We start from the raw sequence: 16,364 nt of genomic DNA, 5'->3' as shown, positions 1-16,364 counted from the left end.
GTCATTTGCAACCTTCATTAAACGGGAAAAATTGTTATTAGCTGCTCCCATCATGTGTCACATCATCAACGAGAACCAATGACTGCGTTCCAGAAGAAGGCCCTGACCATGGCGTTACCTCCACCGTGCTGCAGAGCCGAGTCTGTGTTTAGGACGATAAAGAAACCCTTTCTTTCTCCAGACGTATCAGAGTGTTGGTAACAGTTCATCCTTGTCCAACCGGTCCAGAAAAACTTAGAGGCAAAAAATTTTTTGTTGCTTTTTGGATAAAAAAATCCCAGCCGGGCCTTCGTGTCCTCCTTGCTAATTAGCTGTTAGCTGTTGTCTCTGATTGAGCCCCGTCTTCTCTCAGCTTTACGCCCGCTTGTTTTTCCCCCTTCGACCCCAAATGTAAATTAAACATGCAAAGGCGAAACCCAACAAAGGTTAGGCGTTCGGAACCGTTTCTTTGAAGGACCGGCGTGAGAGGGACACACCTGAAGCATCAGCGAGCACCTGTGGGTCACACGTTCCAGCCCCGGTGCCGACGAAGGCGTCATCTGGGCCGTCTGACCCAGATGGAAACGGCTGAAAATAGGAGGAAAAACATTGATCTCGTGGTCCATGTTCGCCTTTTGATGTTAAATCCAAATGTTTTCCGTCTGAATTCATTAAGAAACTAAACCTCACTGGTTCAATACTTGTACCAGAGCATACGATCAGGTCTCAGTTTCTAAATAAGGACGAAAAAAACTGGAGAAATAAGACAATGAACGTTACTAATCAGTGATATAATTTCCCGCCCGATCATTCATGCGTTTATTGTTCTGTGCCTTTATAGCGGTTGAGTAACCGTCTCTTTGTGGCCATTTTTAATTTGTTTCTTTGTAGTTGACATTTTTCTTTTCTTTCTTTTCTTACCACTTTGCCTCTTTAGTCCTTTTAGCTTTTCAGTCTTTTGTTACGTTCCGGCAGAACCGTTGAGTCATTTTCAAATTTTTTTTTTTTTCCTCTTCCAATGTGTCTCTTTCATTGTGGAACTACGTGGCGATTAATTGGAAACACAAATGGGCTTTTCTCAGCCAGTCAAACCCGGACAGCAGAAAACAGTTTTTACCCAAAAGTTGCGCCGTTTATAACCTTCAAAGAACATTTACTGGAGTTTCAGGTTTTCTAGATGTCAGTGAACCATTGAAAAATCGGTCAAAGCAAATACACTGGGATCTTTGATGAATGTTCCCTAAACCTCTCTTAAGATTTTGAACTTGAATTTTTGCAGCCTTTTCGAAAATGTCTGAGTGTTCTCCGACGGTTGGCTTGTGAACATTTCACCTCTTTTATTTGCGAAAGGTACTACAAACTTCAGAGAAACTGTTGCGCATGTGACATTGTGCAGGTTGCCATAAATCTCCAGGAAACCTTTCCAGAGGATTTTTCTTGAAGTTCCCTGCATCCTTCATTGTGGAAGTTGCTAAAAACAGGATACGTTTGATTGGTCAACGTCTAACAGGGTTCCATGCAGGGCGGATTGTGAAGCTTGCTACACATTTCTCCTGGGGTACCTATAGGAGGAACATTTCCCTGGGTTGCACGCATGTTACATTGTGAAGGTTGATAAAAGTCTCTCAGGTGACCTTTGTGGGAACATTTTGGTTCCCTGCATGTTACCCTCGGGGAAACATCCTCTCAAAAATCTCCCTGGATGATGCATTTATGGCCTTAGTCAGTGTTTCCCCAAAGCTTCCACGCACGCTCCATTGGGGGAAGTTACTACAAAGTGCAACACGTCCCAAAGGTTCCTACGTGTTACGTTGTAAAAGTTTTTTTTTTCTTCTTCCCAGACACCTTCATGGAACATTCCCAATGAATGCTCCACTCTGTGAAGATCACAGAGCAAGTCGCCACAAATCTCAGACCTTCAGGGGCGCATTCCCTGAGCCTCCTCTGAAGACAACGTTGTGAAAGCAGCAGCTTTTCAGAATGCAGCCTTGTGGGAGGCGAAAGGATGCAGCCTCCAGGTGACTCCAGAGGAAGCGTTTCTTGAAGGGTTCCCTGAAGGTCACGATTTAATGAAGAGCAGTAAAATAATCTTCACTGCCAGACGGAGCTACAAAGAAACTTGTGACACATCTGGGGAAGTTTTTTTTTTTTTTTTGGAAACAGTGAAACTAACTTTAATAGGCGATCGCGATGAACAATCTGAGATGAAGGCAGATGAGTAACAGGTTAGCTAAGGGAGGGGTTTATTATCCAGTTTGATAAGCAGGCTGTAGACCTCAGGTGGTTATTGCTATACGGCTGTGACGTCACGGCGGCTCGACCAATCACAGCAGCCGACCGTTAAAGGTGTGGAACAACAACACAAATATAGGCACACTGCCCGGCAGCTGTATGAACACTCATCGTCTCTCATGAGTGCGTATATTTAAAGGCTGCTTGTGTTTTGAACCAGCTGCAGGGGGCATCATTGGCTTTGCCCACGGAGGTTCCCTAATCTTCTCTTGAGCGCGTGCACGCACGCACACACACGCGCGGACTATACACACCCCCCCTCCCTCCCTCCCTCCCTTCTGCCAAACTCCAAGGCCGGGCAACGTCGCCATACGGAACATCCTGCGCTCAGCGGAGAGGGGGAGGAGAGAAGGGTGCCTGAGCTGAGAGAGGGACGCACACTCTCACAGTGAGAGAGACGGGTCTGGCTTCTCTCCCGACTCCTAAATTATCGGCTCCGTGCACCAGAAATTTGGACCAACGCGCCGAGGAGACGACTGGAGAGGAGGCCTTCTGTTGGTTTACCGGAGACTGGGACCAGCGGGATTAAAGAGCCGGACCAGGAGGACTGATGGTCGCGCAGAGGCTCTGAAGTTGGACAGACTACACCGAGACCACCCCTCCAGGAGCAAAAACAGCAGGAGCAGCAGCAGCCTTCGCGCTCTCTTCCTCCCCCTGTCCACCTCCCCGAACCCTCCCCTGGAAGGCAGCGGAGGCACCGGGAGGCTGTGCCCGCAGATACACCTACCATGAAGCTGCCTTGGCTGCTGGCGCTCACCGCGCTGCTCGCTCACGCCGCCACGGTAAGCCCGAGCCTCGGCTCCTTTGTTAACCTCACGTGCGTTTCTGTGCGTGCGTGCGCGCGCGCGTGCGTGCGCTATCATTAACGAGACAGCGGTGATCGGTAGGAAATCCTGCACTCGACCTACATATTGGCAGCGCGCGGCTCCACCGTACCCCACCCCCCGCTTTTACGCACTCACCCACACCAGCCTTTGTGTCTCAGTGTCGGGGTTTATTGCGGCTGGTGCTCCCTAGACTCAGGAGCTGCGTGTGTGCGCGCGCGCGTGTGTGTATCGGTAATTAGCGGGTTATCTCTAATTGGGGCTGATTACTAGTGTTGTGTGCTGTTTGGGTTCCCAGCGCACATCCTGTCGCTAATTTAAGAGGGGCTCCAGTCACACTGCGGCTCCGACCACTTTATTTCCGTGAAGTCGCGCCGTGGGACGGGGAGTGTGGGGTCTTAGGCGGATGGGGTGGGGGGAGGGATGATTGCACGTCCGGATGCCAGAACCTGGAGTGTGGGGAAGGGTACCCTCCCGTTGTGACCCTGTACTTGTGGAACATAGAGGGTGGGGTAACGAGGGGGGGGGAAGAACTTATCTGCGATGCGGCGCGCGAACCGGAGCTTGGATGGGATGATGTCATCGGGAGCCGCGAGGACGGCAGCTGATTGGGGATGCGCGAGCCCCACCGCCGCCGCCGCCTTCTTCTCTCCTCTCTCCTCTCCTCTCCTCTCCGGAACCATCCACGCCGAGCTTCACGCGCACCCCCTCACACACCTTCCGTCACCGATTAATCCAGATATATCCCGCGAGCAGAAGGAGGCGGTGGGGGCAGAGGAGCGAGCTGAATCATTGAGAGAAAAAGCGAACCAGGACTAAAAATAAGCGCAGAGATATTTTGGAACGTGAACAGCCTATGAATACTTTCAGAGATTGTATAACTGTACGTTTACTGGCTCACCGGTGATTGTAGATATATTTTTTTTAGATAAAGCTCTACGGTGATTGTCTTCTGTGTTTATAACTTCATGTCTGCAGCGGCTATGAGGGGCCCCTCCACTTCAAAGCAGTGGCGGTTCTTGCATGAAGGACGCCCGGTGCAGGGTCCTCCTCCTCCTCCTTCCCACCCCACACACCCACTCCCATGAATATGCGTAGTGTGCCAAAAACAAGAAGTTTATATATCCACATTTCTCACTAACATTGAATAAGGCACTTTTTCCCCTGTTTTAGGTTTGCTAGGGGAAAAAAAAAAAATATTTTCAAAATGCCGAAATTATGGGATAAACATTGTTTTATGATTTAGGTATGACATTTATCCACAAATATGATTTTTTTTTTTTTTTTTATCGGGTCAAGAAATGCTTTAGAGTTTAGGTCATTTCACCCATTTGTATTTTCATACCTTTTGTAGATTTTGCTTGTTTAATGCTGACCCTCTTAAAGCTAGGGTTAGCAAAAAAAAATTTCCGAAGGTTTCCCAAGTTTTTGAATAATTGTGCATGCGGAAGACCATCTTACCTCCATCTCCTCTCTTCAGGGGGATCGCGTGAAAAAAAAAAAATCTCCCAAATCCACTCTGGTCTTATTTGTTTTTACTGAGGCCTTCCTCTTCCTCTCATAAACACGGTTCACTTCTCTCTGTCACTTTCGAAGTCTACGGTGAGTCCAGCGGAGCTATGATGAACGGCTAGCCGCTAACCTATGCTAAGCTAACCAGATAAATAAACACTAGAAGTGCCCATGCGCAGCCACAGTATTACCAACTATATCTTTAAATACAAAATAGGACCTTCTGGCATGTCACTGTACCAACCCTGCATCCATTCGTTTTGCACATTTTGTATCTATTTTCACATCCATTAATTTACAATCATTTTCTCTATTCAACTCAGTCCACTGTGTTTTGGACTCCAGTGAGCAATACCTACCCATAGGAAGTTACGCGATTATGTTGGTTTGATCAGCGGTTCTAATCTGTCAGATTTCATAGCTGACCCAAATGGGGATCAGAACCAAAATAAAAGGAAATATGCTGTAATATTTTATATATAATAAAAATCATATGCGTTTTTTTTTATCACATTTTGACGACAATTGTTATAATTCCTGAAAAAAACCTAACTGCCAAATTAAAGTAAACGTTTAGATGCAATGGTTTGTTTCCAGCTAACCAAATTAGGGCTACAAATTAGTGACAGAGGGACAATTGTTTTGGACCAGTGATTGCGAGCCAAGCACATTTATTTTTATTTTTTTGTACCTGTGCTACAAACACACCGATAACTACCAGGTCAGTCGGCTGTAATCTTGGCCAAAGATCCTTGGCTTCCTGCCGACGTAATCTGCCTTTAAGTGAGCAGATGGAGGCAGGTGTGACACACATCCACACTCAGACGGACACACACCGAGTTGGGAGCGCGCGGATAGGTGCAGGTGCTGCTCTGTTAGGTGACCCGCGCACATGTCAGCGGTCTGATGCTTTCAGGGCTCACCTGGCGTTACCCTGGCCTTAAACATAGACACACACACACAAAAGATGGCTTTTATCACATGCATTTGCTGACAAGATTGTTCTTCTAGTGCTGCCTGGCTCCAAACCAGCTGACTGTGTGTGTGTGTGTGTGTGTGTGTGTGTGTGTGTGGATGTCTCCTGAGTGATGCTTTTGTGGGCATTTCCTGTTATCCAGCTATTTACGTCACGTCCGGGAATGCTGTGATTTACATGGGAGGCCGATTTTTTTCCCACAGACATCTGTGTCCCACGGATGGCCAGTATATTTATGTGTGTGTGAATCCGTTTGCCGTCATGAGAGCCGTGACTGTCCATCTGTCTGTGTTTGTGTGTGTGTGTGTGTGTGTGTGGGCTCAGAAGTAGTGAACATCGACTGCCAAAAACTTGTTCTCGCCAGCCCTCTCCCTCCTCGACAAGTGCGCGTTATGGTGTGTTCCTGAGGATCATGTTTAACTCGCCGAATGAATCAGTGTTTTGTGCCTCCGATAGCCAGACAAAGCCCCCCATAGAGAGAAGAAGAAACGGAGAAGGATGAAGAGAGAAAAAAAGGGGGGGGGGGATAGGCAGCGCGAGGCGGATTGAGGGAGAGTGCGGAATATGAGAGGCAATTTGACGCAGGAAGTGAGTCCTTCTCGCTTTCCTGAACCACAAAGTTCCCTCCTCACAGAAACGCGCTCGCAGGTAGAAATGCGGCTCGGGTGCTTGTGTGTGAAAAGGGGGTTTGATTTTCAGTGGGTGCAGGAAATGAAAAGGATCACGGTTCATATCCGGAGCCGGATTTGGAGTGGGGCCGACGTCTGCAGGTTCGCACGGACGAAGCGGCGTAAATAACTCTCCACCCTCCACCTGCTCTCCTGCCTTCGGCTGTTTGTGTCTCGGGACGGAGCGCAGAGGCCAGAAAGCGGCCTTTTATCACAAGGGCTGGGGGCAGCGTTGGATTGAAATGAGATTTCCTTTCCCCTCAGAGGGGCTTTAGAGGTAGTTTGGCTTGTGGATTTACCACATAACAGAACTCTAAAAGTCTCCAAAAGTTTGCCAAATTTTTTGATATTACAACTAGGGACTTTATTCTGTTTTTTTGCAATTTTATTTTGTATACTAACACAAAGTAGTCCATACTTATGTAAAGGAAGTAAGGAGTTGTCCACCTTCCTTTGTGGGAACCCCAGTGCTTCTGAGGTGTGTCTCTACCGGCGCTACACATCTAGAGGCTGATGGTTTTTGCACATTCCTCCATGCAAAAATAACACAAGTTCAGTCAGATTGAATGGAGCCTCTCAGGATGTACATTTTCAAGTCTTGCCGTACTTTCTTTATTGGATTTAAGTCTTCAACTGGGACTTTATAAAGCATAGATACATGTAATTCTTCACCCCAAGTCTCAAACCTTGCAGCCTCTAAAAAAAAAAACACTCCAGGACTGCCTTGTGTTTAGCTTTTTCCAACCAGTTTACTTCCCCCCCCAAGGGAATAAAATGGATTCCCACAGCATCATGCTCCCACCACCATGTTTCATAAAAAAAAGATGCTTTAATTTCTTGTTAAAACCTTGTCCCTTTTCCTCCAGCTCCACATTTACACTCAACTTTGTCACGATCCACGTGTCAAATAAGATCCCAGTGAAATACCTGAGGTCTGCGAACACTTGGCAGCCTACGTTATAGAGCCGTCCTCGGCGTGCCTGCTATTTGCTGAGAAAGCGATGTGTCTGCAGCACAGCAGGTGTTTCCACATGCAACAGCGGGAAAAATGCACAGGTTGAGTAATGATGGCTGCGTCTCGCATGGGAGAAGTCCCGCTGCTGTTCTGCACGCTGCTTTACAGGGAAGCTGAAGGAAACGGACGATCTGGGTTGTGAAGTTCACCCGGGCTCCCGCCGCCGCTACGACATGTCAAAAATGTCCGCTGTGAAATATTGAGGCTGCAAATCAGATGCCAAGTCTGGAGTTTCACTTTTTTAATGAAAACTGTTGTGCACAAGACTCAGGAGGGCCTAAAAAGAGCCTGCAGTAATCTCAGAGCCACGCTTACCCTCCTACTGCATGTCAGACTGCACACCCAGTAATTTAGATGCCACATCTGGCCAGTCGCCTCATTTCTCACGTCACCACATCATCTCAGTTGTAAATGCTTTGTCTTTAGCTAAAGGAGTGCAAATAATTTTCCTACCCTCTTTAATGTAAGTTGGAACTAGTAGACACAAGAGCCCGACATCGTTGAGTTATTGGATTGAGTCCCGATAGCCTCCACAAAGTTTAGGTGAAAGTAGCTTGGTTCAACAGCACGCCCCCGACTGATTCTAACAAGATTAAAACTGAGCGGTAAGGTGTAAATTAGGAGCTTATTTCTGCAAGCAGTGGGCATTTTTCATATGGGCCACGGGGCCGTCTGCCTCAGACCCCACAGCTGCCAGGCCAACACTAAATCTAAGTCAAGCAGATATTATGCATATTTTAGGTTCTTTGGCCTGCATTAGATCTTCAGAACAAAATAGAAAATGCTTTGACTGGTCAAACTGCAAGAGACCTTTGTTCTACCGGTAAAACTGCACACCAAAATGTGAGGATTGGTGGAAAGTTTCCTGTGTTTGGTGGAACTCCAGTTGATTTATCCAACTTGGCTCTCTGAAATTCTGACTTACGTTTTCAACAGGAACGTACCGTGCCTCCATTGAGGTCGACCGGTTTAGAGCTTTTTACCTGGAGTACCAACGGACCAAGGCGCCATCCAAAGACGTCTAATTTAGCTCCTAGCTCATGTTCCTCCACCTTTCTATTGTGGGTAGGACAGGAGCTTCGGACTGCTGTTCCGATTTAACTCGTTCGATATTACGCGACCGAAACACATTTGGATGATTCTAGTCAAATCTGGGCCTACAGTCTTCTGAAAATGAGTGCCCGCTCTCTTTTCTCCAGAAATTTTTGTCAATTTCCTTCCCTACTGAGTGCACTGTTCGGAAAGCACTTATCACGGGGACTCCTGACACACTTCTGCTTGTCAGAGTCCTTACCCAAAACAGGCATTCGGATTGAGCCCAAATCGACAAAAATCTAATAGAAATTGTTAGGAGGGTCTTTTTAAAATGTACTGTGCAACATAAGATTGAGTTTCTGTATTGCAGTCGCATAATTTCACACAGGACATTTCTGAGAAAGAAGATTTCAGCTTGCGTGTCTCAGAGGGGGAAATCCCATGTTAAGAAAAAACAGTTTCTCGACCCCCTTTCGCCTGCAGGACGGCTCATCCTCTCCTCTCTGTGTCACAAGGTTGGAGCGTACGCAGGGAGGGACTTTCTCTCTAGATCCTACTGGCTGCTCTCACTGGCATCCTTCTCTGAAGCTTCTACCAAGGTTTTCTATTGGATTCAGTTCTGAACACTGAAATAGTTCTGGACGAAGGGGGATTTTGTGTTTGCTCTACCATTTATGTTTTTTTAAATTTCATTAAAAATCATTATCCTGTGGAAAGACCCTGTGTTGACATCATTTCCGTTTAATGGCAGATGCCAGCAGATTTTTTTATAAAAAATTAGCTTTTATCTGACAGAGTTCATGATGCCGTGTACTCTAACACGATTCCTAAGGTCTATGGAAGAGAAACAGTCCCACAGCACCAAAGATCCTCCACCGTACTTAACAGTTCTCATCAAGACACACGATTCCAGTTCAAGTCCAAGTAAAGGTTTTCATTAGTTTCTGATTGTAGGGAATAAAAATGTGTTTTCCTGACAAACAAATGTTGGGTGTGTAGATGGAGTCTAATGATTATTATGCAGTCTGGGTGACAATCCGCTGCAGTTTTCTTACTTTAAGTTTTTTTTGTTTTTTAACAGTCTTGCTCTTTTTCTTACTTTACGTCTTGCTCACTAGAACCTTGTGGTAAGAAAAATATCAGTCCTTTTCGATCCTCGTGGCCTTTACCTAAAATAAATAGGTCATATTTATACTCCAAACAGAAAGAAACAGAAACAGAAAGGTATAGATTATGGCTTGTGAAGTGAAAAAAGAGTAGTATAAGAAAATGCCCCCATTACTTTAAAATAAAAAGTTTGTTTCGGTTACCAACAACAGTGCCATTATTTTATTTAAATGTTTTTTTTCTTTTTTTGCCTACTGATTAAATGGTCTAAAAGTTACGGTTTGAGGTTTCTAAAATTCAAAGAGCGAGATTATGCTGCTGCAATAAAAGTTGTCTTTTTTAAGCAAATGAGTGGAAAAATATGTAAAAATCTACATATCTTTAGGGTCAATAATTATTTGACCAATCAGATGGGGCCTTCCTGCCATAGCTTTACCAGTGTTGCTCAACGATGCCATAAATGGACTTTGTCATGCAAAACGATGCTGCTGTCCTCCTGTTTTTCATCCTGAACTTGCAGTTTCTTGAAACATTACTGCTAATATCTGTTATTTTTTCTAAGTAATTCACCATGTTTACATTAGAAATTATCCGTATGTACGCTAATCAGAGTTTTGTGGCCTGATTTCAAATCTCTGATTTTTTTTTAATAGCTACCACATGTTGGCAAGGAATTTAATCCAGTTCGGATTTCTCATTAAGAGTTTTATCCATCCATCCATCCATCCATCCATCCATCCATTTTCCAAACCGCTTCTCCCTCATGGGGTCGCGGGGGGTGCTGGTGCCTATCTCCAGCGTTCACTGGGCGAGAGGCGGGGTACACCCTGGACAGGTCGCCAGTCTGTCGCAGGGCAACACAGAGACAGACAGGACAAACAACCATTCACGCACACACTCACACCTAAGGACAATTTGGAGAAGCCAATTAACCTAACAGTCATGTTTTTACGACTGTGGGAGGAAGCCGGAGTACCCGGAGAGAACCCACGCATGCACAGGGAGAACATGCAAACTCCATGCAGAAAGACCCAGGGTGTACTCGAACCCAGGACCTTCTTGCTGCAAGGCAACAGCGCTACCCACTGCGCCACTGTGCTGTGAGTGGCCATTATTAATTATATTAGGAGTGGAGGCGTCATCCTACCCGTGTCGCCGTAATGCATTATTTTAAAACATTCTAAGACAGATATTTTGGATTTTAAACTGTCTTTAGCGAAAATTAATTAGCGATTAGCAAGGTTTATTTTTTAGTGAACATAGAGCTTTACTTTAAATCTTAGATTTCCAAGAGGTTACCAACAATTCAGAATAAGAACGTTAAAAGACAGACAGAGCTCATCAAAACATTCAGCATCCTGTTATCTGCTGAAAGTCTTGCTCTCTCTCGCTGGCTGTCAGCCTTAATCGGCGGCTCGTTTCTCTACATGTCATATAAAGTACATTTCCTTCCTTTGACAGTGAATCAGAAATCGGCTACACTGCAAAAACGGATCTAAAAATAAGTAAAATGTTGTTAAAGTTAGTGTATTTGTCCTTGATTTTAAGCAGGTAAAAAATATTATCTGCCAATGGAATGAGTATTTTTACCCCTAAAATAAGATAATTAGACATCCTGCACTTGAAATAAGGTGATGGAGATGAGTTGTTCCATTATTTCCATTGGCAAATAATCTTATTTACCTGCTCAAATCAAGGACAAATACACTAATTTTAAGATCTTATTTTGAGTTCTGTTTTTGCCGTGTAACTTTGAAGCTTCATTCAGTAACAGCATCCACACCAATGCGTGTTGTTAACTTGATTTGAAGGCACTTGGATGTGGTGCATTCACTGATTTAATAAAAGGAGTGTTTTTTTTCAGCATCTCCCCCCGGTGAGAGCTGATTAAAGCTAAAAATCGTCCGATTTAGTCGCAGGACAATTCCTTTGTGCTCTAGAATCATCGCGATTGATCGTTCAAAAGAGCAATACATCTTGCTCTAAATATCAAGATGTGTACTATACTAGTGGTTTTGTTCCATCTGTGTAAATCTGCGTTCATGTGTGCAGTCCCCTGCCGTGCGAGATGAAACCCCCCCCGGTGGACTGTATCCTGTTTATCCTACGTAATAAAACAGGAGTTCCACCCTGAACTCCTCCGACTGGCAACGTTTCACCTCGTGACCACCAATCCTTTATGATGTACTGATCACGAAATCGGCTCGCTTGCATACATACGGCGACGCACGTTAACACTGAAGCTCTTGATTACCTCACACACGTACGCACGCACACATTTGCAGTGGCTTTGAACAGCAGCGGCGGCATGCAGGAGTTTTGTTGATTCAGGGAGTCGGAGGGAGACGGAGAATGCTGGGAGGTGTTTTAGGTAGGTCAGAAAAGGCTAGAAAACACAGTTGGGGTAGAGATACTAAACACACACACACTCCTGCACGCACAAGCAGACACTGCCTCGCAGTAATTGGGCAGACATACTCACACATATTCTCAGGAGTGGGGGTTTTAGATGAATATAGAGACAAGAGGAGGGAGGGAGAGGAATGGAAAAATGAGAGTCTGCACAGACCACAAGATAATGAGGTAGGGTGAAGGAACGGGGAGAAGTATGTTTAAAAAGAGAAAAGAGTTACGGGGGTTACTAATGGTAGAAGAAAAGAATGGAAACACAGAGCAAAACGAAGGCAGGAGTCACCTAAAGAGCAGATTGTGGAAAAACGAGGGAAGCGAAGGGATCAGGAGTGGGATGGAAGAGTGGGAGGCAGGCGAGCGTGCAAGAGAGAGAGAGAGAGCGAGCGACTGAGTAATGGAGGAAGAAAGGAGGAAGATGGGGCGATGCCGGGCGAGGAGAAGGGGAACATGAGGGGCTGGATGATGGTGGACGACTATTGAAGGGACGGGGACGGAGGGACGACGGAGGCAGGGCCGGGGACGGAGGGGGGGATGTGGGGGAAGGAGGCGTGCGCCGCTCGCTCCCGGGGGACCGCGCTCTACCTGCTCTCTGCGGCCGTTGCCATGACAACCGCTGTGGCTGCCGCTGTCACAGCTTTATTGCCCTTCGCCTCCTCTCCATCCTCGCCCATTGCTCTTTTTCCCCCCCCCTTCTTCTTCTTCTCCCCCCCTCCATCTTTTCACATCCCATTTACTCCTTTTTACTTTTTATTTCGTTCCTTTTTGTCTTCATCGTCTTGTCCGCCTCCTTCCTCGCCGTCCCATCTGCTCGCTCGCAGTGGATGTAAGAAAAAAAGAGGAAAAAAAAACAAACAAGAGATGCCTGCCGGGGGTTCACCTCTCTTTTTTTTCACAGCATTACGTTGGAGCAGCGCATTCTTGTGTGCGTTTAGCACCGTTACTGGGACTCTAAATTAGAGAGCACAAATGCGGTGCCGTCTACACCCCCCAAAAAAACCACAAAGCATTCTGGGATCTGTGAGCGTTACAGCCTTGGCTATAAATAAAACCCCCAGAAAGAGGACGCCTCCTTCCCACTAACAAACCAGTGAAAGAGAGGGTCAGAGATGTCTTCCTGCAGCGCTCTACCTATACTCTGATGATCAGCTCGCGCTCATATTATTAATGGCAGCATTTGCATCTGAAGGAACACTCCCCCGCCCACTCTCACTCCTCTTGGGTTTCCATAATTATATTAAAGCTGGGTGGGGCTATGCGGAGAGGTCCAGCGGTGCTGCTGGGATGGATCTTTACTGGCAGGCTGCTGATAAGAGCAGTCTGAGGCCGCGATAAGGTCGGCCTTCACACCAGCGACTAGAATCTTGGCAACATCCCCCCAAGAGGATGGCCTGAGTCTGACCTCCTTTAATGCAACAATGCATTCATCTCTCCTTATAATGTGTTGGATATTTATGTTGAAAGAAAATCTTTTTTTTTTTTTCTGAAAGTAAGTCTTAGTGTATTCTTGCTATTGGAGCGGCTGGTTTGATGAAGCTCCAGCTGTTCTTAAAACATCTTTTTCTCACCCGTCTTGGACGTGAATTCCTTTTTTTTTTCTTGTAATTTTCCTGCTTAAATTTCTACATCCACTTGTCCCTCTGGCTCCTAGTTGGGAGCCACTTGTGAAAGCGGTAAAAATATTCCCCCATAGGACAAGTCCAAATAGTTTATATATAAATACTGACCTCTCCGAGAACACATTTTCAGCCCATAATCATGTCTGGCACAAAAAAAAAAAAAGCAATGTCTCACGCATCTAGATAGAAAAATCTATTACATATTTAATGTGTGCTTTCAGTATCTTTCTAACTCATCTGCCATACCTTCAGTCCTCGGTAAAAATGCCAACAGCAGCTGTTTGTCAGCCTCCTCTCAACACAATCTGTGGTAAATGGCCAACATGCTTGTTCAGTTTTATACATACATGCTGCGACAACAATCCTCACAGACGTAGAGATTTATGTCCTGCAACCGCGTCTACACAAGACAAGCTATAATCAGCAAGGAATGGCGTTATGCCATCTACTGCAGGCTGTTTTTGGTCCACGGGTTCTCAAAATTACGGCCGTTTGACTGGATCTTAGCCCCACACAGAGGAACGGAGGCTTGAGATGGCAGCTGCCTTACAAGAACTGCAAACCGGTCTGCTAATGCTAGAGTTGATCGTCATCCCACCTAAAACCTGCCAGAATGTTCCAGTACAGGACACTGATTGCACAGCTCCAAACCCTTATTTAGGTGGCTGACAAGATGCGTCCTCCAGGGACTGTCCCCCAGTGAGCGAGTATAGATGTGCTGTACAGCACGTCAGATGGGAAACAAAAATTTACAAAATGACAACTTTGCCATTCTCCTATAGCAATCTTGGAATTAGATGGTGCAGGAAATATTTCCTTTGAGTCTGAGCTACGTTTTGCATCTTGGTTGAAATGAATTCATAAGCAGAGTGTCCTATAGTTTCCAGGATCTACTAGATTGTCTCTGGATACGGTAAACATAAAAACCCTATTTTTAGTGTGAAGAGAAGCATGATTACTGCGCTCCTAATATGGACTGCATGACTTTTTCCTACGACATCGCTACTGCCGTGGGCATTGCATCTGTACAAGAATATTTCCTCAAAATTTATGGAGTTCTGCCTTTTTAAAATGGGAGGTTTCTTCTAATCGACCATCAGTTTCAGCCTTAGTGTGTGGAAAAAAACAAACACTGTCAGCCTTATTTATTTGCTATTCGGCTTCATGAGAGGATGAAGGTGAGATAACTCTCTGCAGAGAGCAGGGCAACCACCAATCAAGATATTTTGTACAATAATTTAAACTTGGTACAGCATTGTGTGTGTGTAGTTCCTGCTCCGTCCAATCACAAAGGATTATACGCACAAAATTCAACATTTTATTCATTAATCCTCACCTCTTCTTATGACGCTGGTGCTTCTCTTTCACACTGTGAAAAACACGGTTTTGCTTTTGAACTGCTACTCAACTTTTCCTGAGTGTCCTAGCAAATTGTAGGTGCAATTTGGAGATGTGGGCGCCTTTCTTCAGCTGGATTTTTTTGGCGCTGATTTTAAAGAGTGTGGACTGACCTTTTTAGAGTTTAAGTGTTTGCATTTTTTGTTGCTTAGCCAGTGGTTGTTAAAATTGTGCGATGGCTGATTTACACTGATGCTCGTCAACCAAGACTCAGATACTACCACAGACATGGTTCGTGGTGAGCTACTCACTCACATGCAAGCAAGTATTTTAGGCAAGTTTATTGAGTTACAAAGGAAATGTAGATTATAAAAATGAGGCGGGGGGGAATAAAAGGTGAAAAACAGGAGATGATGTTACTGGTATGTTGATCACTAGGAGCCGTAGGGGGCGATCAGAATTCTGGGGTGAAGGTCGGCGTGGCGAGTCGTGTTTCAATATGAAGTAGGTGGTTGAGCTTTGGACGGCGGAGATGTAGGCTAGAGGTTGTGAAAGAGTGAGAAACCTGTAGATGCCGGTCATGTAGGAAATTATCCAAATGGTTATGTTACGGAGAGACAGATCCAGGGGAGAATTTGGGAGGCAAAGAGAACGGTGTTAGCATAAACTAGGGAGCATGTGTAAAAAAACAAAAAAAAAAAACAAGAGGAATAACCCAGAGGTTAAAAGTTACCACTTGGGTTGAAACCACTTGGGTTTGGAGTGGTGGCCTAGTGGTTAGAGCACAGAGCTTTGGTCCCAGAGGTTCTGAGTTCAACTCCCACAAGCTGCCATTCTGGGTCCCTGAGCAAGACCCTTAACCCCCAATTGCTCCCCAGGCGCCGCACAGTGGCCGCCCACTGCTCCCCAAGGGGATGGGTTAAGATGCAGAAGTGAATTTCTCCATTGTGAGATCAATAAAGTTCAATTAATTAATTAAATGACTGGCAGTCAGCTCCTCTTGAGCACCAGGTGAAGGCTGATTTATTCAATGGGTCTGGTCTGATGTAAAGGGTGCCACTAGACTGCGTTTATTTTCTATTTTAGCATAAGTTATATTTCTCGAAATCTGCATTGTCATTTTAAAATCTAAACCGATTTGACTCATGCATGAATCCATTGATGAAAACTAAGTTTGATGAGAGCAACGGGTGTTGACTGGTCTGTGAAGCCACTGTCACAACTTAAAGTATAGTAAACTCACAACATATGTACAAACCCATGTGTGATAAAGAGAGAAAGCGAGTAAGAATAGTGTTTTTGACAAATTGCCACTAGATTTTGTTGTGGTAACAGATGTCTTCCGCTGCTGGTGTTTTTTCCTCATTTCAAACTGGCTGTCTGACTCGCACTTAACGGAAACACTATCACTGCTCTCTTAGGAGGCCATCTTTTAAAATCACAGCTCTAAACCCTGTGAGGATGTTTCCACTGTATATTTCTGGAGCCGACGTAAATGAAGACAGAGTTGTTTTTTTTTTTTTTTTTTTTTTTTCCCCACGGGAACATCTCTAAGGGCCTAAAGCAGGAAAACTAGATCGAGTAAAATCA

General features: G+C 45.3%; 1 protein-coding gene across 2 annotated transcripts in view; it reads left to right on the top strand.

Moving 5' to 3' along the window:
- The first annotated feature begins 2,538 nt into the window (after window positions 1-2,538).
- The window catches only part of sdc3 (syndecan 3), a 58,894-nt gene continuing 45,068 nt past the window's right edge, over window positions 2,539-16,364 (top strand). Inside the window, exon 1 of one of the 2 annotated variants that reach the window (XM_036145076.1) lies at window positions 2,539-3,053. In XM_036145076.1, coding sequence (XP_036000969.1) covers window positions 3,000-3,053 — 54 coding nt within the window. In that variant the 5' untranslated portion in view covers window positions 2,539-2,999. The remainder of the gene's footprint in view (window positions 3,054-16,364) is intronic. The other variant, XM_012861447.3, reaches the window with a different exon arrangement.

The sequence above is a fragment of the Fundulus heteroclitus genome, chromosome 13 (genome assembly GCF_011125445.2).
Source record: "Fundulus heteroclitus isolate FHET01 chromosome 13, MU-UCD_Fhet_4.1, whole genome shotgun sequence".
NCBI classification, from domain to species: domain Eukaryota; kingdom Metazoa; phylum Chordata; class Actinopteri; order Cyprinodontiformes; family Fundulidae; genus Fundulus; species Fundulus heteroclitus.
This window is presented reverse-complemented; position numbering and strand designations above follow the sequence as displayed.